At 34.9% G+C, this 20,524-nt stretch overlaps 1 protein-coding gene across 1 annotated transcript in view; it reads right to left on the reverse strand.

Moving 5' to 3' along the window:
* Window positions 1-18,045, reverse strand: part of OLFM3 (olfactomedin 3) — a 189,986-nt gene extending 171,941 nt beyond the window's left edge. Inside the window, exon 1 of the mRNA XM_011284827.4 lies at window positions 17,576-18,045. Coding sequence (XP_011283129.1) covers window positions 17,576-17,644 — 69 coding nt within the window. The 5' untranslated portion in view covers window positions 17,645-18,045. The remainder of the gene's footprint in view (window positions 1-17,575) is intronic.
* Between the last annotated feature and the right edge of the window lie 2,479 nt (window positions 18,046-20,524).

Consider the following 20,524-nt stretch of genomic DNA (forward strand, 5'->3'; position numbering starts at 1 on the left):
TTCTGGATAATTAGAACGACATCATGTACTAGATTAAAAGACCTATGTGATCCATGTCTCCTTAGACATATGTTAGAGCAGAAATAAATTGCTAAATACAACAAACTACAAATTTCTTTCCATTAATATAGTACATTGGAGTATGATTTTATTTTGGTCTCAGGATTTGTGGAAGAAACAAAAGTGAACCCAGTTTTCATGTGTATGTTCGATGTGGCTGTAACAATATGTTTTTATGGATGTGGGAACGTTGCTAGTTGGAGCTGATAGCCTCCGTATCAGCCACCAATACAACTTTATTGTATTGCTTTAAAAATGTTCCAACGGAATTTTCAGGGTAGAGGTTTGGCCCAATATGGTTAAATATACAATCCCACTGGCTGTCAGCTCTGCCCGTTTTTCCTAGTTATCATAACAACTTCTAAGACTCAATGGTTGGGTCTTCCCTTGAGTACGATGTGACATCAAAGATAAATCTGGCCCAAAGTGAGAGGGAAAGAGGTGCTACATCTTTTCACTTTCTATGATACTCAGTGTTGAATGCCCTTCAACTAGTTTATGGCTTTGTACATTTTCCACAAGAGAGTTTTGGGCTGGCTAAACTTCTTCATAGAGTCAGTGAAAAAATAACTGGTTCCTGGGGGAAAACTCAGACTTGTCTTTCAATGTACATGAAAGATTCATCATCGATTTAATATAGACAGCAACATGTGAGATACTCACAATTAATCATTAGTGACATTCCCTCATGTCTACTCTCTTCTCTGAAAACCTCTTCACTTTTTTACTTTTATTGAAATCTGGTTCTCCCCTGAGTAGACCGCTGCCTCTAAGGCACTCTCAAGCCCTTTGCCACACTCCTCTATCAAAGCCAGATAGTGGAAAAGCTGTCCTCTTTGCTCCTAATTGCAGTTGCCAGAACATTATTCTTTTCTTCTTTCCACCAATAACCCATCGTCACTCTTAGGTGATGGCCATGCTTTCTATCTCACTGAGTAGATGAAAGCAATTACAAGAGAGCTTCCATGTGTCTGCACTGCCTTATCTAAATTACAAATAGCATTACTATACGTATACCTTGTCTTCCCACCTGTTCTCATGGGAGAATTCTCTGTGCTCCTATTTAAAACCATTCATGATCCTATCAGCATTATAACATGGTGTTATTTCTTCCATTTTAGACATCAACAAAACTAAACATGTCTGATGCTATTTCCTCCTGTAAGTTTACCCTGTTTCTCTTCTCTTCACAGCAAAACTCCTCAGTCTTGTTTATATCTGCTATCTGTAATTGTTCTTCCTTTATACTTGATTGAATCTGTTAAGATGAGGTTTTTGTCACTATCAGTCTACTGAAACTACTTATCAATATCATCAATGATTCCATTTCCAAAGACCATTCATTTTCAGTGTTCATATTACTTGGCCCATATAAAATATATGATAATTTAATAATTTAATAAATGTTTCTCTTTGAGACATTTTGATGTAGAGGTCATGTTGTTTTCAGGACAGTATCTTCTCCAAGTTTTCTTCCTATCTGCTAAGTTCCTTCTCAGGCTCTATTAATGCTTTTCCCTCAGCTTTTCACCTCTAAATATTTGAGGCGTAGTATTCAGATTACTTCTTTTGGTGATACCGTCCAGTTTTATGGGCTTGAATGCTGTCTGCATATTAATGATTCTCAAAATGAGATATTTAGTCCAGACCTCTCCATTGAACTCTAAATACCAACTGCCTACTCAACAATTCCATTTGAGTGTCTAATAGACATTTCAAACTTAGCAACTTTAAAATCAAACTCCTGTTCTCCTCTCCCAGTGTGTTTTGCATCTTGAGAGACATATTTCCTTCCAAGTTGCTCAAGCCAAAAACCTTCCATTGCCAATTTTCAATCCATTGAACAAATTCTGTTAGCTACCACCACCACTAATTTAATTTTTTATACCACCTGGTCTTTCTACTTCTTCCCTGGCCACCAGAAGTAAAATAATATGTCACATCTATGCTCAAAACACACTGGTATCTTCCCATCCCATTCAGAATCCTTCAAACCACCTGCAGGCATCCATATGATCTGGCCCCCTGCTAACTTGCTGATTTCATGTCCTGTAAGCTGACTGTTTGCTCATTTCACTTGTTCAGTAGCCTCCTTGCCTTTTCTCAAGCCTGGCATGTATGCTCTTACTTTACTGAATTTGTAATTAAAATTTTCTGTGCTTGGAACCCTCTTCTGCCAGATATGTACATAGCTTACTCTCTCATCTTCAAGTCTCTGCTCAAGTATCAGATTTCTTGTGGGACCTATTCTATTTGTTTCTACCTCACAGCATGTCACTGCCTCTTACTCTTCTTTGTTTTATTTTCTTTCCATATACATTTTACTTATTTGTTTTGTTTATTATTTATTTTAGTTACATTTTAAGCATTATGAGGGCAGAGTCTTTTGTTTCAGACGTCACTGCTGTATCCTAGATTGTAGTTGATGCTGGATGCATGGCGGACATTCTAAAAATTCATTGAAAATCTTCCACCATAAGTCCTTGGTGATACAGATGTCATGTAATTGGTGACGGGCTCCAGACTTCCATGGCAGGCTTACCCTGGTCATTCTGGTATTTTGTTGCAACATGCAAAATGGTTTTGCCATGTTTGAACTTTTGGTCTCCTCCAACTTTGACATTATGATGGGGTTTTATTGTATTTTTTTTAATGAATAGGAAAAAAGGAAGAAAATAAGGAAGAGAGGAAAAGGAAAAATAAAGGTGAAAGAAATTTCAAGATGAAAAATCTTTGCACAATGAAAAAATCTGGTCAATAGAATTTGAAATCAGTATGAAACCTAAAATTTTAGGTGATGTCAAATTGCAAGCCAATTTAACCAAGCCAGAATCCTCTTATAACTGGATGAAAATGTAGCAGAAGATCATTTGTGTGGAGGAGACTATCTTGACAACATACTTGTTATCAAAAGATTTACAATAGTTTTAATTATTGAGAGATAATAATTTTCATGTATAATGGTGGTGATGCAATCCACAGTGCACTGGCTGAGCCCCCCAGGCATCCCAGTAATTTGTTTTGATAATTAAAATAGGTAGATAGTTACAAAGCTAGCTAACTAGCTATCTAGAGATGAGATTAGATAGAGATAAAATAGAGACACTTAGATATATAATCATATAGAAACTTTTTAATGTTATTATTGTGAAAATTTTATGTGTCAACTTGACTAAGCCATGATGTGCCCAGATACTTGGTCAGGCATTACCTTGAGTGTCTCTGTGACAGTGTTTCTAGATGACATTAACAATTGAATTGGTATTCTGAGTAAAGCAGATTGCTCTCCCTAATGTAGGTAGGCCTCACCCAATCAGTCGGAGTCCTGAAGAGAAATAAAAGGCTGCGTAAGACAAAATTTCTTCTGCCTAACTGCTTTTGAACTGGGACATTCATTTTTTCCCTACCTTTGGACTCCAACTGAAACACTGGCTTTTTCTAGGTCTTGAGCCTACAGGCTTCAGATCGGAACTACACCTTTGGCTCTCCTGGGTTTACAACTTGCTGACTACAGATGTGGGGAAGTATCCATCACATGAGCCAATTCCTCATAATCAATATTTTTTATATATTATGTATGATATACATATAATGTATCATACGTATAAATGTTTATATTTATATACATATATATATATATATATTTTTTTTTTTTTTTTTTTTTTCCATACCTAGGTGTGTGCACACAGAAACACCCTGTTCTATTTCTCTGGAGAACTTTCACTAATACAAGTATATTGCTTTTTATTTGTTTTGAGTTAAGGTAGTTCGGAAATATTTTTAAATCTGGTACAGGTCAAATTTTGGACCCTTTAGGCAATCATTTTTCTTTTTTCCTTTTTTTTTTTAATATTTATTTATTTTTGAGACAGGGAGAGACAGCATGAATGGGGGCGGGTCAGAGAAAGAGGGAGACACAGAATCCGAAACAGGCTCCAGGCTCTGAGCTGTCAGCACAGAGCCTGACGCGGGGCTCGAACTCACTGACCGCGAGATCATGACCAGAGACGAAGTCGGATGCCTAACCAACTGAGCCACCCAGGCGCCCCTAGGCAATCATTTTTCTACCATTTTAGTGCCAGCAATAGCTCTTTTTTTTCATCAACTTTTCTCCTACTTCTCATAAAATTAGTAGTAAAAAAACTCAAGTCATGTTGAAAGATCTTCAGTGTTTCACATACTCTTTTATATCTCTTTGACTTCATATAAGCTGTTGCCTTTAATGGAATACCCCTTTCTTCCTTCATTTTTTTTTTTTTTTTTGGCTGATCTTCCTTTAAGCGTCAAGTCCCACAGGAAATTTTCTCCTTTGCCCTGCCTTCTGTAGGTGTTCCTTCTCTATCTCTTACTTGTGTGTCCTATGCAAGTGTCTGTTATAGAACATATCACATAGTGCTACAATTATTAGTATATCTGATTGAGTTCTCCAGTAGAAAATATTAAGGGCTTTTTGAGAGTAGTAACTATACCTTTTAAAAATTCTGGGGCACGTGGGTGGCTCAGTTAGTTAACCGTCCGACTTTGGTCAGGCATGATCTCGGGGTCTGTGAGTTTGAGCCCCGCGGAGGGTTCTGTGCTGACAGCTCAGAGCCTGGAGCCATTGTGGATTCTGTGTCTCCCTCTCTCTCTGCCCCTCCCCGACTTGTGTTCTGTCTTTGTCTCTCAAAGAATAAATAAACATTTAAAAAGTGTTTTTAAAAATTCTTTTATCTCTAACTCTTACAATAGTGCCATGTAGCAGTATTTTGTTGAAAAAAATTATTATGATATGAATGCAAGTGGACTACTCTTTCACATGTGATAATTAAGATCATTGCGAGTCATTCATTCATTCCTGGACTACTTTCTTCACAAATGGCCTTAGAGCTAAAAAACAAATCCCAGTTACTTAAAATTAAATAAGCAAACTTAACAACATAATTTTCTCTTTCAACTGCATATAAAAGGGATGGATCTTGCTTATACTTTGTGGAATGTCACTAAGCATTCATTGTGTTTGACCATGCCTTTATTGTGTAACATGCATTGGTTCTCTAAACAAAATTGCTTTCATCTGAAGACATGCCAGCGCCTTTGGTAGATCAAATTGGACTGATGAAAAGAAGGAGCAGTCTGTATCATTTTACTAAATCATAGTAGCCAATTTATTTGTATTTTCACTATAGATGACAAACCCAGTCTAAAGAATGTGGCATCAAATGCTTTTAAAATCCTAGGCTGGCAAAGAAATGAAATGACAATGATTTAATTCTTAGATTGAGAGTGAGATTTGAGTGAGAGTCTATAGGCAGACTTTACTTAACAACAGCAACTGAAGGACTCACTTTGTATCTTAAAAATGTCAGGAAACACAGTTACCTATCATGTAATGAATTTAGGGTTATATATAATCTAATTAGGCTTCTTTATAAGCATTTTTAATTTTTATATTATCTTAATTTTTAGAACTCACTGTAATTTCACATCTATTGTCTCTCTAACCTTAATATTCATAAGCATAGACTATAGCATTGTTTGGCTGACTTAAGTTAAAATAATAATTTACATAGTAATTATTATCATCTATACTAATGTGTTATTTTCCTATTACTGCTATAAAAAATTACTCTAAACTTAGTGGTTTAAAGCAACACAAGTTTGGTGTCTTAAGTTCTAAAGGGCAGAACTATGAAATAAGTTTTATGAGGCTAAAATCAAAATGTTATTAGCAAGGCTGTATTCCTTGCTGGAGTCTCTAGAGAAGCATCCATTTTCTTAGCTGTCTAGCTTCTAGAAGCGGCCCTTATCTCTTGGCTTTTGGCCCTTCTTCCATCTGTAAAGTACCTCCCTCCAATGTCTGTCATCATCTCTTCTTTTTCTGATTCTAAGCATCTAGCCATCCTCTTTTACGGGCCTTTTTTTATTACACTGGGCCCATCAGAAAAAGTAGGACAATCTTCCCATCTCAAAATCTTTAATTTAGTCACATCTACAAATTCTCTTTGGCAAAAGTAAGGTACCATATTCACAGTTTCTGGGGATTAGTATGTGAGGATGTTATTGCCTACCACAGTCCATACTATTTTTTTTTTTCTTCTTGTATTGAGCCAAATAATGAATCATAGCTCAGTAGTATAAAATATCATTGGAAGTCATAACTCAATTTAAAAAGAAATTTTCTAATTTTTTGATTGAAAATAATCCAATTCCTTGAATACTGTCCCACTCCCCAATATTAGAAACATATGGACAAAAGTTAGCTAACCACCCCTTAGTTACGTTATAGAGGAGAGTTTTCCTTTATGCAGAAATAAAATAGATGGCCTATTTCTTGTAACTCTTAGACTCTCTTTTGTTTTAACTACTGTCAGATAGACAATAGAAGCACAATGTCCTTCTCTCATTTATTTTTCATTAAATCTTCGAAAGCTAATATAAAGGAAACATACAAAATAAATATTAAATATTATGTAATGCTTGAGATGTGAAATTAGCTTATATATTTTACATTTATTTTTAGCTCTACATAGATGAGTAAGTTGTCATGATTTTCTCAATGATATTAAACTTTGATTTTCAACAGCAAAGTAAAAGAAGCCTAAGTTTTCTCTTTACTTTTAACAATTTGAAAGTCTATGAGCAGAAGGGAGGATGAAACAATGATGAACTAGGTTTATAAGAGATGAATGTAACCCATTTTAAGAGGACCTACTCATAAAAAAAAAGAACATTTGGCTCCACATCTTCATTTTGCACATGAGGAAATGTAAACCAAAAAATTTAGTGAGTTGTCTCAGGCCATATAACTAGACAGTTGCAAAACTGATACTAGGCCCCAGACTTTTAAATTCCTAATTTAGTACTCTGTCTGTAACACCATGGACTTTCTAATTTCCTAATCATTATGTAATTTGTTTTGATTCGATATGGTTTCTCTTTTCCTTTATTTTCAGTTTATATGTTAAGTTAATATTAATTAGGTTGAGTCCCTTGAGAGGTATCTTTTCCAAAAGAAATGATTACAAATGGAAAAAATACAATCACATTTCTATTGTGTCTCTATTTGCAAAGTTAAGATGCTAGAAAGAAAAAGGAAATTAATGATGTTTTCATTGCCTTTGCTTGCTTCTGTTTCTTCTTACTAACAGATATTAAAGATTAGTTGAACTAAATTAGAGATTTTGTTCTAAAAGTGAATGCCAACAGCAATAAAATGATAACCGGTTCTCAGATTAATGAATGCAATCATTCTGTGTATATGTGGGGGGGAGCAGTAAACCACTTGAAATACTTAAGTACATGTTGGCAAATGAATGCATCATCTGTAACAGACTCAATCTATCCCCAATGTGTAAACAGATACTTATCTCCTCTCAATTCTTTTTCTTTTAGCTCTATATGAATGCATTCACCTCTATGCTACATATAAGCTCATTTATGATTTTATCACTTCTTGGAGTTTTACCCCGTTTTATTTAGGACAAATATTTAGGCTTGGAGTCTTTTATTGCTTTGACTGACAGGAAAGTCATTCCTGTCAGAACTAATATGGGCACCATGAGTAAATTATTGATTGATTCCGTCCACTTGATTCCTTACTCTCACATATCTTATGCCCAGTTTTGAGTCATATTACAATAGCTACTTTTTTTTGGCATGAGCTTCATAAGTCTCTGTACATTTCCACCTGCTTATCCCTAGAGTGCTTTAAGGTATATATGGCAATCAAACTAGTCATTTTATTCTCTGAATTTGTCTAGCATTCAGCTTGTTGTAAAAAGTAGAAGATAGCTGTAGCACAATGTAAATAATAAATGGTAAATATAATCAGAAGTCTTCAGTGGGTCTCAAGTCAGAAAATATTTGTCTATTACTACAGTGATAGGCACTAAGATTTAGTCTTCATGCCACAAAACATATGTAGATGTAAAAATACTTACCATTGGTACTAATTCCAGGTAAATAATTCCCTAGGTAGCCATAGACATAGATCATTCCCAGAAGTGGTGGTGTCTTTTGTAAGTTAATATTTCACCAGTGACATTTTGGTGCCAGTGAATCAACATTTCCAATACTGATTCTCTATTTGAAGAAATCCTGCCATCTGGAATTGGTCCCTCTGGTAATGCTATTTAAATCATCATGGGATAATGCTTCTTAATCACCTTCAACTTAGTTGGAAAAATAAAAAGGATCATCTATTCAATTTATGCCCTCCCTTTGGGGTTATCTAGATAGCTGTTTGTGCTGTTAGAACAATTTATTATTGACAGTTATTTTCAAAGCCTTTTAACCTACAAAGTTAATTATGAAAATATCGAATATCTGATACTTTTCAGAAGTTACAATTCAGATGATTCTAATTCCACTCTATATTTGCTCTGAATCATTTAATATAATTCTGTATCATGGTATTGTGCTTATTTAGTAATACAGTACAAATATAGAGCCAATATTCCTTTTCTTTATGTGGTACTATGATAAGAATGTATAGGAAGAGAATAATTTTAAGGGAATATTTTTGATTCTTAAAAAAATAATGGAGTCCCTAAAAAGAGATGGAGAAATACCAATAATATACTAACTTATCAGATAAGGCTAAGACATTACATAAAATAAAGATGGTCAAAACAATAAGTACACATTAATATGCTCTTCCAACTTATAAGCCTATACCAATAAAATGGATGCCTATATATATATATATATATATATATATATATATATATATATATATCAAGGAAAGAGAAGAAATGCTAACATTACCACCACGTGTTAGGAAACACAGGTAATTCACAAGAGTGTTAAGGTTGTAGCATTCCCAAGAGCTACCAAAAGTCAAAAATAGCACTGAGGATGGTGAGATAGGACAAGAAACTAATCAGAAATTTTAAAAGACATAATCTTGCAGTATTGTTCAAGGTAAATAACTTGATGAGTTCTGAACCTTTGAAAACAAGATTCTTAAAATTTATGTTACTTCCCTGCCCCTAATATCTTTTCTGATGAGAGCATGGATCCTAAACATATATTATGTTCATGGCTTATTTAACCCAGGATTTTAAGTTTTTTGGTGTTCCTTGACTTCTTTTTTTCTTCATATATTTATATTTCACCTGAAGAGGCACTGTGCTAGTTGCTAGATAAGAAAGGACAAGGTAATGACCAAAACACAGCCTTCTCTCAGTTATATTATAATTTAGTAGGGGAGACACAATACAATAAATACCCAGTTGGGGTGGGGGGGAAAGAAGGTGGAAAGTGTATTAAGAGTGATTAGATAGAGTGTTCTACAAATTTTGGGGGAAAAGAAATCCAGCTCAGTCTGTTTTCATTGAATACCTATTATGTGTCAGACACAGTGGGAGTGGCTATAGATGCAAAGGTGATTAAACATGATTCTTGTGTTATAGGAGGTCTTAGTTTATCAGGATTACCTCTTCGTGGTGGATGAGGCGTGTCAGAGAGGAATTTATGGAAGACGTGACATTTGAGTTGCATCTTAAAATATAGGTAAAATTTTGACATATGGAGAAGAGGGAAAGAGCTTTCCAAGGAGAGGCAAAAGCAGGAACTCAACAGCATCTGTGATCCTCTTTCTGAACTTATTTTTATTCTTCCGAGAGCTTGTTATAAGAATGACAGAAGGCATAGCTTTGTGATATATGCTTTATAACACCTTGTTTTTAAAGCATAAAGGATAAAGTCCTTTGAAAATTCTTTTTTTTTGTTCCAACAGTACTTTTGAGTATTTTTATTAGCACCATTCAAATTAGTGGCACTCTTGATAGACATGGTTTTATGTTGTTCCTGTATTTTGGAACCCTCTCTCCTCAAAAAGGTTTGCAACCTCTCATAGCAATAACAGAAATAAGTTAAATCTCACTATAGAATGGTATGCAAATATTTTTGAAACAATGCATTTCTTAAATATTAGGTTTTCATGATTAGGGTCTATCCTAAATATAAATAGTCATCCTTATCTAGTTTTACCCTTTATATTATCTACATGAATTGAACTGAGAAAAGAAAGAATCAGTTCATGAGTTACTCATGTGGACTTGCTTTGGATGCATAACATTGGAAGAAGTATTATTAAGGGGCTAATTAAGGGTCAGGTCTTTACAAGCACTTGGTAAAAGTCTCTATTAAGAAGAGCAGGAAACTAAGTATAAACATAGAGACCGAGGAAACCATCCAAGAGAAAAGAGCAGAGAAATTGTGTTCATAAAAGTTGGCATTTCTCCATGACTGCTATGGTCTGAATGTTTGTGTACTTCCTACCCAAATTGTTGATATCCTAATGTCTGGTGCGATCGTATTAAGAGGTAGGATCTTTGGCAGGTGAACAGGTCATCAAGGGGGAGCCTTCATGAATGAGATTAGTGCCCTCATAAAAGAGATTCACTGAGGGGACAGTGAAAAGGCACCAGCTATGAACCAGGAAAATGACCTTTGCCAAAACTTCACCATGCTGGTAGCTTGGTCTTGGACTTCCCTAATTGCGGTTGTTAATAAACTCCCCAGTCTGTGATCTTTTGTTAGTGTAGCCTGAAAGGGCTAAAACAATGACTTTCTGCCCTGAACATTTTTAGGCTGAGTAACTTGGTAACGTCTCTTTCTAAACCTTCTTTCTTTAATATTTTCAAATCATAGAGAAGGTTTAAACTACTTGATCATTGGTATACTTTGCAAAGTCACAAGAGCCCTACACTTTTTATGCTGGTCAAAGAAAGCAGTTTTATCAGCTGATCTTTGTTTAAAAATAGTCATCCTCTCTGTGATCCACTCTCCACGATTAGTTTAAAAGCTCTTTTCTGGATGTCGTTTGGCTCCGATATTATGGAACCACTCTCCATGTCTTATATTTTTTTCTAATAAATTTATAAGAGGCACCCTTTGGGATAGAAGTATGATGTAAATTTTTAAGGTGATATGTTGAAATTGGAGCTTTGACCAAAATTACGGGCTGGTTGTGAGAAATTCTTCTGATCATATAAAAACATGGCATTCACTTTTCTGAAAGCTGAGAAGGAATAGCAAGAAAGAAGGACCAGGACAGGTCCTTTGCTATTATAATCTTAGTATATGGTACAAAAGTCTTTAGATCTGGTTATAGGTTGACTGTTTTTATGAAATATTTATTTAGAGACTTACAGTTTTATCTATATAAATATATATATATAAATGATATATATATAATTATATATATAATTAATGATGGTATAAATTCTATTGCAATTCCATCTTGTCTGCACTTGAGAAAACTGAGCTTAAGAGAAGGTAAGTATCTCACTGAAATGTTGCACAGTTAGGCCTTAAAATCAGTTCTTAAGATTTCATGTCCAGCTTGCCCTTTTATATTGAATTAATTGGGTATACAACTTAAAAAATTATACTGGGAAATTACCATGAAAATATTAGTTTCATAGGAAATCTCCTTCAAAGTTTTTAATTGGTAAGTGGTATAGACTGAGTAAATGGATGAGTAATTTCAAGATCCTTTTGTAGATTTAAACCTGGGATCTAGGTAGTGAATGTTTAAATAGCTTTTGATATTACTTTAAATATTTTAATTCTACTGTGAAATAATCTGTTCACATATGCACACAAACATATTGACACAAATGTGCAGATGATCCCCCAAACTCACTGTCCTATCAACTAACCTGCAAAGACAACTGTCTGGTTTTGTATCTCCTCTATTACTCTCACTGATGCCAAATGTTTTTTTTTTTAATTTATTTAAATCGAAGTTAGTTAACATACAGTGTAGTATTGTTTTCAGAAGTAGAATCCAGTGATTCATCACATACATACAACACCCAGTGCTCATCCCAACAAGTACCCTCCTTAATGCCCTTCACTCATTTAGCTCATCTCCCACCAACCTCCCGTCTAGCAACCCTCAGTTTGTTCTCTATAGTTAAGAGTCTCCTATGGTTTGCCTGCCTGTTTCTTGATGCCAATTGTTTTAAGGTAAAATGTGACTAATACCTTAGTAAATCAAATGCCAAGTCTTAGCTTTATCCAATCTCATTTTTTCTTTATATATATTATCAGTACAAAAATCAAGGTTTTTCTAATAATTGCCAGCCTAAAATCCTCAAGGATGTTCCTGCTTGGGAAAAGTCAGCAATGAATATGCAGGAACTTTTATAAGTAGCCTTCCCAAATACCTCCCTATATGAGTAATTCCTTTCATATGAGAATAAGTTTTTACTTTGCTTTTCACTAGAGAATTCTTCATTAAATAAAAGAGATGAAGCAGGAAACATGTTGGCTTTCAAAGACACTAGCAGTCTTGACAGGTGAGCCCACTTTGCTGGGATGGTGAATGTGGGACAGGAGGAAAGGAGAGGACGGTGCAGAAGAAGCAGAAAACTGAAGGCTTTGAATGCCAAACCCAGAAGATGAAAACATCATGATATTATCTAGGCAGGCTGGTCCCCAGATCTCACAAAGTTTATGATCTTAGAAGCTATAACCTGCAAAATAATTTGCTAATTTTTAATGATCAAATATTATTAAATAACATACTGCATTCTGTTTGGGCCGCTATAACAAAAAGCACTCCACTGAGTAGCTTATAAACATAGTTATTTCTCTCAGCCCTGGAGGCTGGAAGTTTAAGATCTGGGTGCCAGAAGGGTCAGGTGGGGGCCCTCTTCCAGGATGCAGACATCTTTTTGTATCCTCACATGGTGGAAAGAAAGAGCTCTCTCTCTGGGACCTCCTATATCATAAATCTCATTTATGAAGACTCCATCTTCAGGACCTAATTACTTCCCCAAAGCTGCAAATCTTAACATCATCACCTTGGGTATTAGGTTTCAATATATGAAATGGAGACACAAACATGCCAAAAGCGTAGCATAGAGTCATTCTAGAATTTAACAAAGAAGTTTTCAGAACACGTAGGCTTCACATTTTACAAGTGAGGGCACTAAGATCACAGCTCCCTCAACATCGTTCATATATATATATGTATGTATATATATATATATATATATATATATATATATACATACATATATATACATATATATATACACACACACACACACACGTACACACACACACACACACATATGTATAATTTTTTAAGAGTGTAATTGCAAAATTACATGGGATAGAATTTTAAAAGAAAAAGGAAACAGTACCACTTTAACCTTTCCAAATTGCCAAGAGAATGAGAAAGAATATTTACTTTCTTTAAAATAAAAGTGTAATTGGGTTAAGGATGCCAAAACTTTATCAGGGTTTACCCGTGTGTAATGACAGGTTTTTGCCAAATGCCATTGATTCATAATGTCTGTGCTAACTTGAGTGGGTCCTCTTGTATAGAGACTGTGTCTGGTATACAGGAACTACAGGAGAAGACAGATTTTTAGGTTGGATTTTACAGCAGATTTATCTCAGCTTATTTCTCTTGTTTTTGCTTTTTATTAATATCATTTGAAAGTTCAAAGAACAAGAACTGTCACTAGATTTATGTACAAAACCACCTCTAGCCAATGTAGGTCTTTGATGATTTTCTTTAGCAGTACCAAAATGCAGACACTTATCCATGGTGTATTACATTATGAAGTATTAAAAATTTAATTATTGAAATTATCTTAGTATTCATCATCTTTATGTGGCTTTAAAGCAACCATATTATTTAATGCAAGAGTTCTAAGTGGCTGGCTTGTCTTGGACAGAAAGAACAGTTTGGTGCTGAAGATTATTGCTGAATCATTGTTACATTTTATGTCTGTAGTGTGAGCAAGCACCATGGTGATAAGTTCTTTTATGTATTTCTACGTAAGAAGATAGTGAATGTTTTCTCAATCTAAGTGTGCCAGGGCGTTTGCCAGTATATTTATCATACAAGTATGACTGCTTTAAAGTTCAACAGTCGCTGAAATGTGTGCCTATGCCCATGTCACCTCTTTTTAACTGTTCCCCAAGTATCTGACTTTGGTAAAAAATGTTCTGTTTAAAACCTGCACGGCCACAGTTATACCTTCCTTTCTTGCTGGTTCATCATTGCAGAGCAGATAAATTCATGGTTCTGATTCACAGGAATAACTGTTTTGTTACAATGTTCAAATCATGGTCTGCTAAAAATCTTCTTGTAAAAGAAAGAGAGTTTCACTCTCCTACTATCAAGGTCATTACTGAACTCATGTGTTTAGTTTAAAAGCACAGAGATGCCATCTAGCAGCCATTCTCAGGAATTTCCTGTACTGAAATAGTCCTTTCTCTATAAAACTAAGCAGTAATTGAATTCCTACAAGCTTTCACTCTTATTTTCAATTTACTTATTAAATGAATGATGGTTTGGCACATTGCCTATAATTCAGGCACTCCATTACAAATAAAATTAATTTCTCTTAAAATAGGCAAAGTAATATACTTCTGAGTTTTTCTAAATGGAACTAGAAACTTGTTAATAAGATTTTAATTAAGAAAACATAGTTCTCATAATTTTCCTGAGAGGAAAATTGGTAATCTATGTAAAAATACAAATAATTAATTAGTGGTAAAATGACTTCCTCTGCTGAAAGAAAATACTAAATTTGCCAATTATGATATATTAAATGAGAGAAAAGAAAGTACATACTGAAAGTTAATCCATTCTATGAATATAGAAGTTTGGGCTTTTTTTTTTAATTTAAAAATAAAATTGACTTTCAAGTAACTTATCTTGCCATAAGATGGCGATACTTAAGCACCTTATAAAATGCCATATAAGGTCTGGGAGTTTCAATCTCAGGAAAAATGATCATAAACCTAAATGTTATATAGTCTTCCATGAAATGGAATTGGCACTGTTGGTAGAAAGCCTTTTTGTTTTTAGATAAATTAGTATACAAGGATCACTAAGATTTACATTTCTAATATTTGGTATATGTGGCAATCCTGTGCCTGAAAAAATGTATTCAATTTTAAGAGCTCTCTTATTTTGCCAATTTCTGTGCATACTGGGTAATTATACAGATGTTTACTATAAAGTGTAGTTATACAGAGGAATATGTGAATGCATTTATTTAAAAATGTGATTATGAAGTATATCAGTTCTAGCAAATTAGTATGTTCAAAACAGCTGTTTTGAATTTGTGTATATTTAAATGCTACCACTTAATTATTGCTTATTGTCCAAAAACTGTGATCTTATATGCTTCTATATTATTGGGTTTTATTTCAATTTCACCATACATAATTTATATTATGAATGATAATTTTATTATCTAAACCCTTAAGTAGTTAATGCAATAAACAAAATTTGTGAAAATTCCTAGTTCATAATCTAATTGACAATTATTTTGAGAATTCAGTGGTACCATTTGTGATTTGGTTGGGAGGGATGCTATAGTTTGGTGACCAACAACAGTTTGCTAAAACATACAAAAGTAGCTTTTATTCACTTTTTTAAAGCAAATTTTGTCTACTAGTCCAAAAGCATTTTAGACCTTAGAATCACTTGCTATGAATCTTTTAATATTTTCTATAATGTCATATGTGGTGTAGAACAAACTATCATGTGTTCTTTGCACACTTTATTGTAGTATCTAGAATCTGAAAAGGACAATTTGAAAAGTTAATGTATACCTTTCTTTCCCTGGATTTCTCAGCTCACTTGTACCAAATAGCCCCAGTTAAGTCTAAAGCAAAAGTTTTATACTGTTGAATACACACAAATAAACTTGTCAATACTAGAAAAGATCATATTGACTAAAATGGGTCATTTATTTGGGGACTTGATCTCTGTATTTGATAGCTCTTTATTGTTTTTATATATTGAATTTGGGTAAGATGGGGTTCAAGAATTGAAGATATTTATGCACTAAAGATATCAGACAAATCACACATGTAGTTGTTAGTATAGCTCTACATTTCTGAATTCATTTTAAAGAATGACAAATTCACTTTACATGATTTTTTTCTGCAGTAACTCAGGAATTGGCTTTGCTTTTTAAAAATGTTTTACCAAAAATATTCCAAAAGAGATATACAGCAGAATATGTTCAAAAGTGGTAACCAACATAATAGAATGAGAGTGGTAGAATGAGTCACTATACATCCAGAGGCAATAAATAAATAAATAAATAAATAAATAAATAAATAAATAAATAAAATCATCACATTTTACCTGGATGTAAAATGCTTTTAAGCTACCCCTTAGTATGTAAAATACTCTATTACGATCATTAAGATGGCATTCAAACACTGTGTGAAGATGTCACAGTGACAATATCAGCACAACCATAGCTTAAAATAAAATTCTCATCAGATCTCTCTAAATATGAAAAGTGCACAGAAATAACTACAAGTGTGTATGATATGATTCTAAGTTTTCACTATATACTATATTAGGCCTAGAAATATTCTGTCAACCACAGTATTAGATCATGCTTGGTTACATCTTAGTTGTATGTATCCAAATATGAAAAGAAACTTCATTTCTCTACAGTGCACAGATAATGTAAAGCTTTAAAAATAACTTTGCAATATTCCAAAATGCAGCTTCCAATGGTTTTGTAACATGGTATCACTTTTTCTGTTTAGTCAAAGTGCTCTTGACAGGCTAAATAAGAAAAATGATTTAAAAAATTGTATCTCTTACTCTTTTTGCCAGATGTCTTATCTCTTATTCCAGATAATTGTGATTTTCTTAGAATGCTTGAGCTCTCAAATTATCTCACTTTATCGTCAAGACATTTCTCTTACACAGCTGAAAATATTTCTATATTTTTCTACCTTTTTATCAAAAGAGCTTAGCGTTCACTTTAATTACCAGTTACTGGATAATTTTCGGAGTTCAAGATCTGTGAGACAACTCATCCTTCCTACTGCCCTCCCTAGTTTGGTAGGGTTCTCACTTCCTGTTTCTTAACACTGGTAATCAGAACTTCCTCAGTGCTTCGTAATTTTCTTAATAAAAAGAAAGAAGCAAATAAACACAAGCCCCTTTCACGAACGCCTCTCAGCCATGGCAGAGTGTAGCTCTGCTGCTCTGCCGTGTGTGTTACAAGCAGCATCCTAAATGTTTTGGACACAAACCGCAGCACGTCTGCGATGGGAGTATTATTGACCAGGATCAGCTGGAAAACGCTTTTCTGTTTTCAACAAAGAAACAGTGCACCATCTCCTAATACATGTTTACAAATTGCATTGTTTCAACTGCTAACTCATTTGCATTGCCCGTCCGGCTTCAGAAGAGAACATTAAGCACTGGGATACGGAATAAGCTAAATTCCCCCCGAGAACCGCATAGCCCTCTGCCCCTACACATTATATTCCGCGCCTGGTCCCTCCCCGCCCCCCCCCCCCCCCCTTGCCTGGACTCTACCTTGAGGAGCTATTCCTCCAGTAGTTCACCTTGTTATCTTACAAGCAGTAGGGATAAGCCAGGCACAAGATAGCTGGAAGAGCTGTCTTTCGACTCTCTCTTGCCCCCCCCCCCCGCCTTTGGCATATTTATTTGCATTTTTGGTCGGTTTGTTACATATTGCACATTTATTTCAAACAAGTTAAATATTGCCCATACCTTGGAAGGATCTAATCCAGCAAGCAAAGACAGCAGCAGGAGATTGAGTAGGTTAGACGTCGCCTGCATTCTGATCTGGGTTTTTGCCCTCTCTTTACTCTTTTATGTAGCCACTCCACTCTCACTGCGGAGACCTTTCCCTCGTCAGTTGCACTTTCTGCCTGCCAGTCAGAGCAGAGTAGAGACAGAGGCGGTGGCAGGAGCAGGAGCAAGAGCAGCAGCAGAGGTAGCAGTAGCTTCGGTAGCAGTAGCGGCAGCAGCGGCAGCCGCCCTGGGGGGCGATCATTCCGCAGGCATTCTCAGAGCTGGGAGTCCGCGCGAGCTCAAGAGGGTGGGTTGGGCTGCAGTGGGCGCTGACCGAGGTGCTGAAGCTCCTCCAACCCGCGCCCTAGTTTACCCTCTCTCCCGCTGCTGTCTAGCCAGCCCACCTCAAAAGTTTTGACCCAAGAAAAAGATAAAGGGAGTAACTGCTGAGAGAGGTGTGGAGACCTGGGCAACGGATATGACATCACTACAGCTCCTGGGGGCTTGGGGGTATATGTTGCTGGGAATTTATTAACCAAACAAGGATTGACTCTCGCGCTCCAGTTCAGCATTTGGTGGCAACTTGAGCTGCAAAGAAGTAAAGAGTCAGCTAGATAGGATTATGAAACAAATAGTGTCTGGAACCTTCTGCTGTCATTGTCAGAGGATTTGATAGCATATTTAGCGCTTTAAACAAAGTTTGCAGTGCAGACTATCAATGTGAATTTTCTGTTCAAGGCACCCAGCCTGTGGCTATTATATATGCATATTTACACCGTCATTTATAAGTAGCCTATTGAAGTAATCTAGTTAGGTATTAATGAGTATTTTCCTGTCTAGGACTTTTGCTCATCTAAAGATATTGTGCATAAATAAAGAAGCTTTCTTTTTTATCATAAATGGGATATTCCATTAGTGACCTCTGCTTCCAAGACACAGCTGAAATCTCTTCTCCTCACACACAGCCATACCCAGAAATATAATTTCCCTGTCAATCTGGCGTGTGTTTATGCCCGAAGAAGAATTCAGTGATGGATGGACAGTGGGATGGGGAAGGTGATTATTTCTAAGCTTCTAAATACTTCTGTTTCCCTGAGCTCAAGAAACAGGGCAGAACAACTGCCTCACAAGAGCAAGAAAGGGTAAATAACAAACTCTCTCATACACTTCCTGTCACTTAACTATACTTAAGCAGCTTCTTTTGTTTGAAACCAGAAAAAAGTGTTTGCCATAAGGTGAAAAGTGGGGAGGGGTTGGCAACCACCTTGAAATCTCCTCACACAGTTATACCTCCTTGGGTTATGTCTTTTGTTGATTTTTCTAGAAATGTTATTTCCTAAGGATTAAAATATGTGAACTGATATGGCCATTGCTTCCTTAATAAAAGAAAAAAAAGATAAATCGTTTGACGTATTGGATACATACTGTGTACAAAATCTCTATCAATCTTTTACTGAAAAGTCTTCATATTTTAATACAATAAATCTAAATTAGGATTCAAATGTCTTGGAAAGTTATAGTCCCTAAGGATTTATGTCATGTATTGCCTCTATTTTTATCCTGATATTATGAATATGGATACACGTGTATGTCATTACTTGAGGTTTCTTTTTCCCTTATGAAATATAAATAACAAGAAGAAATGTAAATTTGAAAACTCCTTTTGAATAGATAGATCATGCATATAAAAGGAATTGAAGAATAAGAGAAAGAAGGTAGAATTATCGAGGGCTATTAGTTTAACGATAACCCGAGCAATCATAATCACAGTTGGAAATTCCCATTATTTCCTACCAGAAACAGAAAATAGAAATCAGAAATTTCCTTTTGAGGTGAATAGATAAAACTGTAGAGTTACATCTGACACCCTTTGGGATAACTTTCTAGAACATATTTGGGTTCTTTTTTTTTCTCTTTTTAAACTTGTTTCTTAACCTAATGTGTATCTTCTATCTATCCATCCATCCATCTGGGATAAATCAGCATAGATTATGTTTTTCAATGATTCATACATAAAAATTACTGGAAATTTTATTCTGTATCCATTTCTAAACATTTCAGATCATTGCACAATTTGAAAATGAAATTGCAGAGGTATAGTAGATGTGTGGCTATATTAGTGCATTTGTATTACCTATACTAAATACAACATAATTATTTATTTTTATGTATACTCCTCTCTCTTCAGAATGTCTTCTACCATCTTGTCCACCTCCACCTCTCACACACAGTGCAGCATGCTTATTTGAATATGAGGGGCTGTGTTTAACAGACACATAAAAAAGTAATATGAATTCATAATCCTCATAAACATAAGATCAACATCTATTCTTTTAATGATGATTTTTTTTTACGAAAGATAAAAATTGTTTTGATCCCATACATGGTTCACGCTATTAATAATGATTGGACCAAAACTCTTAAATGGGCACATTTTTTACCCTTTAAGTCTCAATTTTTCTATATTTCATGGCACTGGAAGATCATTTATAACAAGGAGTTAAAACAAATTCTATGACATTTTGTCAGAAAAAAAATAGGAGAGAAGATGGTAACAAGTAAGAAATGAAAGGCAATTATGTTACAAATGAAAACAGATGATCTTAGCATACTTTCAACACACTTTGCTATAAGAAAAGCTTAGCCATTTGTAGAGAACAATCAAATTTGGTAACAAAACAAAAACTTTATTAAACATGCCAATGAAAAGCAAAAGCTGTGTCTAATGCCCAGCACAAACGCACCAATACTCTAGCACTTCTCTCTCTCTTTAAAACAAACTAAAATTAGCTTTTCCAAAAGAATTCTGACTATTGTTTTTCATCACGTGTTTTATAGTAAAACCCCCTTACAATATATTTTCATAAAATCGATTTGATGACATTGTAGGTCATATCATACCTTATCTACACATAGCAATTTACA

The sequence above is a fragment of the Felis catus genome, chromosome C1 (assembly GCF_018350175.1).
Source record: "Felis catus isolate Fca126 chromosome C1, F.catus_Fca126_mat1.0, whole genome shotgun sequence".
NCBI classification, from domain to species: Eukaryota; Metazoa; Chordata; class Mammalia; order Carnivora; family Felidae; genus Felis; species Felis catus.